We start from the raw sequence: 8,704 nt of genomic DNA, 5'->3' as shown, positions 1-8,704 counted from the left end.
CGGCCGCTTGCGCATACAACGCTAAAGCACTGCCGATAGCACTCGCGCACGGCGGAATTTTCAAATATAAATAAAAACGGGATGAAAATTTTCTCTATAAACAAATACTGCGGAATGGACTGATTGTTTACTTTACAAATCTATTTTGAAAGTGACTTTTGTTTACGATAAAATGTTGTGGGAGAACGGTCTAACTGAGGAGTCAGAAGCGGTAAGTTTAATTTATTAATTGTTTTTTATAGGGATACTTTATAGCAGTTATGAAATTTAATAGTAATAGTATAAAGTGCTTCTTAGTGTGCGCGTGTACACTTCTTTGTGTGGGTAACTTTCTAGTTTTCGCTCACAGCTCGCGACTCGAGTGTATTTGCATGAAACGTGAACGGTTTTTAATAATACAACCGCATGGGTAAAAGATCTTTGTTTTGTTAATTCATAGCACATCCCGTGAGCTGTGACATCGTTAGAAATTACTTTATAACATGTAAATTGTTGGTTTTTAAGTGTGCGATTCGTCACGCGTCGCTTCGGACGATAAACTGGCCAGTGGCCACACGTTGGAACTTTTCCATTATTTAAGAATCTCCATTGAAAATGTTTCATATGAATTTGAGATACATTTGCAATTTTTACCTGTCATGGCTTGAGGCAGGATAAATAAAGGTTATTTAGCAATCTATATAAGTATAGTTTTAGAACGCCTAAGCGGAGTTACAGTATTTACAAGAGACAATTTTATGTTTTAAGTAGACAAAGAAATCCATATGCTTAACTGTATTTGTTATATTTAATTTGACCCTTCACTTTGGTACCCTTTAATAGATAAGGTAAAGTACAAAGTACAATTTGTCAACATAGATGGCGCTACCTTGAAATAACCAATATAAATGTAGGAAAAATTATACATGTTTTATTTTAGTTTTAAATCTTAAATTATAATTAATTTTAACTGAATGTGTTTAAACTACGAACCCGTTAATACTGTTTATTAACTGCGTAGCAGTCGCCATTTTGAATTTTGGACGACTTCGATTTTTTTTTTAAGTAAGCTTCTTTTATTATATTAGGTATGTTTTTGCACTACTATTTTAAACACTCAACTGACATTTAATTAATGTATTTTAAATTTAAAGAGTGCTTTGTCTTGTATTAAGATTACTGTATATAAATATATATTTTTTGTTTTATATTTTAAGATTAATTTAAATATACAAAGAAAACGTTATAAAATAATGATATAAGTAACACCTAGTGATACAAGTGATAGAGTCCTTATCTGTTAAGTGCTTTATTTACGTGGTTTGATTGTTACTTTGCTATATTGAATCAATAACACTTCTATATCGATTAAAATTTAATAGGAAATAATACTTAAATATTACTTGTTCATAAGCGCCCTCTTGTAACATAAAAAGGAAGCAATTGCAAAAGTATTGGAAGACTAGTATAATTGTTGGTCTCGTTGTGAGATGTGACTCGACTATATTAAATCTAAACGAAATTCATTCAAGCTTATTTCTCACTAAATATAATTTTGATTATTCTTTAATAGTAGTTTTAACTATTTATAACGTTATTTACTTTCTGGACTTTCTAGATAATTTCAGATCCCAAGTTTTTATAGCCACTGTTACAGAATGTTTTATGCAGTTTATTCAATGTCTAGAACATAGGTTTAAGGTTCACAGAATCAGGGTATTCAGAGCTGAGAATTAGCTAGGACTCTCGTACGTCATAATCTTACTTCTTCTGTATTATGACGTTGACAGACGTATTGCATTTTTGACGTTACCTACGTCCTCCTTTGACGTTACCCTCGAAATTTATCTTGGCTCTGGATTACGCTATTATCTCAAATTTCTGGTACGACAACATACTTTAGTTTTAGAAGACCAATGACCAGATATTAAACGTTATCATCAGTAAGTTTTCAGCTTATGTTTCCGTTGATTACGTGCCTCAAAAACCTTGTCCAATATACACCTGATTGAAACTGGTTTACCTGTAACTTTCCAAGTGATAGTTGTTTTATTAATATCATTTTTTATCTTATTGTTGGTGTGATTGTAACTACTAACAATCAGTATAATGTTTCTTTGTATCGCGATCAACGATTGTTCATTTATAAGAGACTTGTTAGCGTTATTATGCAATTAGCTTTAAAGCAAGAAAACAAAAAAACTATCAGACGCAATAGTATGACAATACGTAATAATCCTCGTTTACATTCGTACTTGTACAATAATCTAGTTTATTATAGTTATAATATTAAAAAAATAAATAAAATTTAGAAAATAAAAAAAGGATTTAAAATAGTGGAAGGTTATTATTATAAGTCATAAATTTAAAAACACCTAATAATATCTAATAAATCTTTGCATAGTTAATAATTTTTTGTGTGTGACATTTATCATGACTTTTGTAATAAATTTTTAAATTAATAGATTCTAAAATCAAAATGATAGATATTCTAAAAATATATTTGACTCAGTCCTCTTATCATTGCTTTAGGTAATCAGACACTCATAATCGATTATTTTATAATCGTTTAAACCAATGACTGTCTGGTAGTAGAAGGTCACAAATTAAAAACAGCCATTTGTTTAAAATATGACTTTATATTTAAATTGATATCAAGCTGCAGGTATTAAATGTCGTTTATTTTCTATATCTGCGAGTAATTCGGTATATATTCCCATAGTGTCCCTTAACGAAGGCTCTAGTGCAATTTTTACTAATTGACTTTTTATATATTTTTGTCATGCGAAAATGCTCGCTCTATATCTTTTACTTTGTCAATTAAAATGTGAAATGGAAGGAAAGAGATACGCAAGAAGTTAATGATAGCTATTGTCAAAATATGGAATAGTTTTTGTTACACTACGTGGTTTCTTGTCAAGCTGGGAAATGGTTGTCTATTGAATTTATTCAAATACTACTTGTACTACGATTTTTCATAACATTGTAATCCTATTTATATCTGAAGTGGAACTTCATTCACGCGGGTTGCTCACCGAAGGTATCAGGGTGGGTGCCGCAACCAAAGTCCTCTACTAGGTTGTGAATCAAATTTAAAATTCAAAATCATTTATTAACATAGGTAAAACAATGTACACTTATGAACGTTGAAAAAGAAATATACTTATAATAAATGCATCTAATTTTATATTTACTGACAGTTCTCAAAAAAATCAAGGGGGTAAAACGGAAGAGAAGAACTGGCAATAAACTCTCCGCCACTCTGTTTAATCGCCAAGTTTTTGTTTTACATAATTTTTGTACGGAGCTGCAACCATTACACCACGTTCCACATATAATCTTAAGTAAATAATAAGATTAAAATAAATTAAAACCGAAGATTTGTCCCCAATCAGAGGGTGGTGATAAAGAAGCACGCACTTACATTCTCGTGGGAACAACACGCAAATACATAGTCGAAATAACGTCACCAAATACACGAATTCAAGACCGACCTGTAACCTCTGCTAGCACCCGTTCACGAGTATGACGCATGGCCAGTAATCAGGTGCGCAATGCCCGTTTGTCAATTTCTAGCATTGCGAAGGTCTCAGGTCTCCATAGATATATTTAGTAAATGGTCCGTTCAGGTTTATACTATGTATCAAGCCAAAAATCGACAACGTATGTTAGGCACAGCGCTGAGCACGTGACGATTAAAAAACCACAGAGTAGTAATACCTAAAAGTTTGTAACCATTTTCTTCTTGTTAATTAGATAATCTAGATTCTAGGCTGTGCGTGTTCAGTCTTCATTTATACAAGAGGGGTCTTATTATAGCTTTCTCTGTTTTCCACACTATATAAATATTTAATTGGTAAATTTAGAAGTTTTTGTGATTAAGCGTATATTAAATTAATATATAGACTTAACATTCGTTTTTTTTTCATTTGCAATATTGTTTTAAGAGCAGAAAATAACATAAAATAAAATAACAAAACTAATACTTACTTTAAAAAGAATACAGAGAATTTAAAAGTCATAATTTATATGTTTATTATTATATAGTGTGTTTAAACAATAACATAACGTAGTAAACTGATTAAGTAAGGTCAAAATGATACAAAATGATAAAAACGAAATGTGACGTGTTATCAAACGTCCTTGTTAAGAAATAATAAATTGTTCTGAAACTATCATTAAGTATTGCATTAAATACGGTATTACAGCTTTATATATTTGTCTGGACAGTTCAATGAACGTAGGACGATGAAAGTCAGCGAATTACAAATTCATACAAAATTCTTACCTAAGAAATCAATTTTAAACAGACACCCAAAGAGGATCAATGCGTACTACGCATGTCATGTGAGCCGTCATATATATATACATAGTATTGACAATTATTAACATTCTTATTTCTTGATAAGAACTTTACGTTTTGATAAATAATAAGAAAGAGTTCATCAATGAACAAGAAACAATAGAATTAAAACTAAAAATGGTTGCATTGGTTCGTGACTTAAACGTCATCTATCAAATGTTAAAAACTCGGCTTCAAATTTAGTGAATTTAAAATAACGAATTTCAATTTAATAAATAAAAAAATATTGTTGAAATATTATTCATATGCTTTAGATACTTATTATTTCTCAAGATATAAGCGTTAGTCATGATTCCCCATTGAATGAAATTACAACACGTTCAATACAAAGGACATAATATATTCGAGTCATAAAAAGCCGTCGAAATACGATCAGCAAAAGCGTATTAACCATTATTAAAAATATTATTGAAGATATTTACAAATTAATAATTATTAATATACAACAATACGTGAAATATATAGTTTTTTTATTATTCTAAAGTAATTTTACTTATACACATGTTACATATAAATAGAACGTCGTTTTTTAATTCTAAATTAAAAGTTATAAAGAAGAATATTGAGGTTATTAGTCTTTATATTATTATAATACAGATGAAAAAGACCATTTGAAATAAAAAAAACGAGCTATTATTTTTATTGGCACACTGATAATATCGTTTTTTTGCTTATAGTACTTCGTATTTAAATAAGCTTAAACGCCTAGAAATAAATATTAGCAACATTCTTTCTACGTATAAGTCACCCAGTGTGACTGTTACGCATAACTCAATAATTATTTTCCCACACTCAGAGGCCTAGTTATTTTATAATAGACGATCATTGTCTTTATCTAATTCTTATTAATTTTCCTGTTACATGTTAAAGAAGACACAGTTTGGTAGCTAGTTTAAGGTTTAAACTTGCCTGAAAATTTACTAGAAATTAACAAATCTGTTATTTCTTTATTTTTTATAATTTCTTTAACCTTCGACGATCTTGCGCTGCTGCGACCCATTCGCCATTTGGAGTTCAAACAAATCCACGGCGTCTTTTCAGCGATATTTGGGCCGACCGACGGCCCATTGGTATATCCAGATATGATAACCCTTGACCTTGGGTTGCGGTTGAAAATACTTAAAGCAATTTATTTTTTTAAACCGTTGTTCATAAACACTATGGCTTAAACTAAGCTTAACTATAAAGTTACAATAGTCTCTAGTACAATACACTTAATATTAGATACAATTATTTGAATGTATAAGCAACTTTAACATTGCGATTTTAATATATGTAAATCGTTCAAGAATTTAGAAATGGAACGTTAAAACTGAAGAAGCCAAAATGGCGTAACTTCGCAAAACAGCGCCTTGTTTGCGGTCAGATTTTCACCGTTTATCGAGGTCGAGGACACTGCCTTCTGTTTTCACGTTACGTGACTTGAGTTACTTCTTTACTCTATACAAAATGTCTATGGAAAATAATTACTTATATGCCTTTGAGGTTGTAAGGCTATTTTCGTACAATCTTTTTACCATAACTGCGCGGGACGGCAATTAAATATTTATAGAAAAACGTGTAGATAAAAGGTTTAAATACTTACAAACACCAAAGTGGGCCCCTTTTCTATTTGTTCGTTATAATTGTATTTCTTTCATTTAAAAATTGGTCTGGATACCCTCGAATCCTATCGGAGTATGTAAGAAGTCTTCTTCAACACTGTTTTATACAAGTCATGTCATGTCTTTAGTTAAAATTTATGAAATTATTTATTTACCGTCAATACAATATACATCACTGTCGCATTACTGTATAATACTTCTCATTTAAGTTATTACATTTGTTTTTAAATAAACAAAGTTTTCAAATTAAAGTTGAAGTTACTACAAAAAACAGTCGTGCTACAACCTTTTTAAGGTTTGCGTCAATGATTTCTGTCTCTGCTTAGCGATCATTTGTTTTTGCCTTCTGTGCCCTCGTTGTTACGCAGTCGACTTTTTGGGATTGGGGTATGCCGTATCCTCACGTTACTTTCCCATTCCTAACCTCAGGGATGGGAGTCGCACGTAGGCTTCCTACAACCAAATACTGCTCCCAGTAAAGAATCTAGTAGTTTCTTATTGTTATTCCTGCCCCAATCTCAGTTTTAAGCTGCATGACGAACATTAGCACTTTCGCTACCCACAGGAACTTATTGTATCATCACAGTCTTTAATATTATTGTGACAAAAGGCGACGCTGTGATTTAAAAGGCTTTCGCATCGCCTTAGTGAGTCATTATGTTACGAAAGCTGTGCTTAAAGAGGAAAATAGTGAATATTGCAAATTCCGACTCGCTTAAGAAACATCTATGAGTCAGAGTCGATTGAAATGCAATTTGTGTTAGTAATCTGGTGATTTGGAAGGTTGTTCAGATTTTTGACATTGATGATAAATTCTACCTAAAACGTAGCCATTGTTAGTAAAGTATCCGTCCATTTTTGTAAAGTTTACTCGTAATTTTTCAATTTAGTTATATAGTAGCTGAAAGGTATAACTCTGGATAGAGGAGTTGTTTGAATAATTCATCAGCGCAAAATTGTTATAGAAGTACCCGGCATACATAGGGATGACAACAGGCTTGAATTTAATGACGTGGAATAAGTGATACCATGATGATCTTATGTTCCAAAATAAACTTTTTATTTTTATAATAAAAAGCCTAAGAAACTAAATATTTAATATTATATTTTATTTAAGTCAGTTTAAGATTTGCAAAGAATATCTCATGTGTAAGGCAATAACGCCTATTAAAGTTTTACTTTGCATTTCATGTAACGTTAGCTGTTATAAGATCGTTGTGTTGTAATACATTTAATATCTATAATATGTTGCTACGTGCATAGCAAAATATATTAAATGCTATTTATCTAACTGGCAAAGTTATATATTAATTGTAAAAGGCATAGAACGAAAAAAAAAATGGCATATATTTTTTTTAAAGATTACTTTTTGTTTGATTGTGAACAAGAACTACAGTAATAGTTATAGTTTATTATTTGACAATATAAAATCGTAATAATAATCATAGCTTATATCTCCTATTAATATTATTTCTGAAAACTTGTTAGTTTATAAAGCGAATAACATATATATGTTATTATCTTAACAAATTAGCAATGCTACCGATGTATGATAAACTTAAAAACAAAATTAAGCATGAGTAGGTTTTATAGTAATCATAAATTTTCCTTAAATTATAATATAGGTAATTTTGTGTTTTACTAGATAAAATTATTTTTGTTTAAATGTAAAAACGAATGCCTTATATGTCACAATTTTTCGTTATAACCGTTTAGTTTACAATAATGTTAACGACTACATGAAAAACACTAAGTACTATTAAAACACACACTTTGTCCTAATTCTCGTATATAACAGTTTCTGTTACATACAAAAATCTTAAACAGTATTAGATTTTATATATTCAAACAGCTATCACCTTGTCCCTTTTACTCTCGTGTTATTTTCTAATAAATAAACAATTTGTTAATTATTTATTCGAACAAAATGACAAAATATTGCGATAAATAGATTAAACGATTAGAATTGAACAAACCGAAAAAAATATGAGCTATATGTATTTTATATCCCTTTTTTCTATATATTTATTGTTCTATGAGAACAGGCTACCCACTCGGCTAAAGTATATGTAAATAACACATACCAGTAGAATACTGGTTTCGAACAAAACTGGCGATTTATTCTGTTTAGTTTTCGAAATTTAAATCAGAGGAATATACCAAATTGAACTTGGTAGCAGTCTCCATTAGGTAGCGCGTTTGAGTCATGTCATGTAAAATATTGGATTTGCGGACATACTTAAAAGACCACCTTACCTATAAAGAAATATTAACAATCAATTAGACATTCAGAAATGGGTTATAGCGCCAAACTTCTTTGGTATTAAGATATATTTTTAGTTCAAAGAAAACACTGAGACAAATATGATCACGACTTGCAGAGTTTTTGTGTATATAATAGGTCCAATGTACGCATAATATCCAATCGATTTAGTGAAAGGGAATTTGCGTCAAGACACGACGGCCTTGTATGTATACCACTTCGTACCTACGGAACTGGTTCAGCTGTCCTATAAGCTGTACCTAATTGATCTTGTTTAATAACAATCAATTAATGGTATAAAAAGATTTCAATTGTTATATATCGTGTTACATTACGCTTCCGCCCTCTAATTGCCAAAGTTATATGCGCACCTTGAAATAAAGTACTGATGGCCAATTGTACTAAAAGGAATAGTATATTTTATACTCATAAAGAAATAAAGCGGCATATATTTAAAAAAATTTTTTTTTTATGTATGTAGTTTTTAGATTTCAA

General features: G+C 30.3%; 1 protein-coding gene across 1 annotated transcript in view; it reads left to right on the top strand.

Moving 5' to 3' along the window:
* Positions 1–8,704, top strand: part of LOC110999610 (DNA-binding protein D-ETS-4) — a 28,620-nt gene continuing 19,916 nt past the window's right edge. The window contains exon 1 of the mRNA XM_045632086.1: positions 1–211. Coding sequence (XP_045488042.1) covers positions 173–211 — 39 coding nt within the window. The 5' untranslated portion in view covers positions 1–172. The remainder of the gene's footprint in view (positions 212–8,704) is intronic.

Source organism: Pieris rapae, chromosome 18, assembly GCF_905147795.1.
Source record: "Pieris rapae chromosome 18, ilPieRapa1.1, whole genome shotgun sequence".
Classification (NCBI taxonomy): domain Eukaryota; kingdom Metazoa; phylum Arthropoda; class Insecta; order Lepidoptera; family Pieridae; genus Pieris; species Pieris rapae.
The sequence above is the reverse complement of the archived record's forward strand: the minus strand, read 5'-3'. Positions and strand labels throughout refer to the sequence as shown.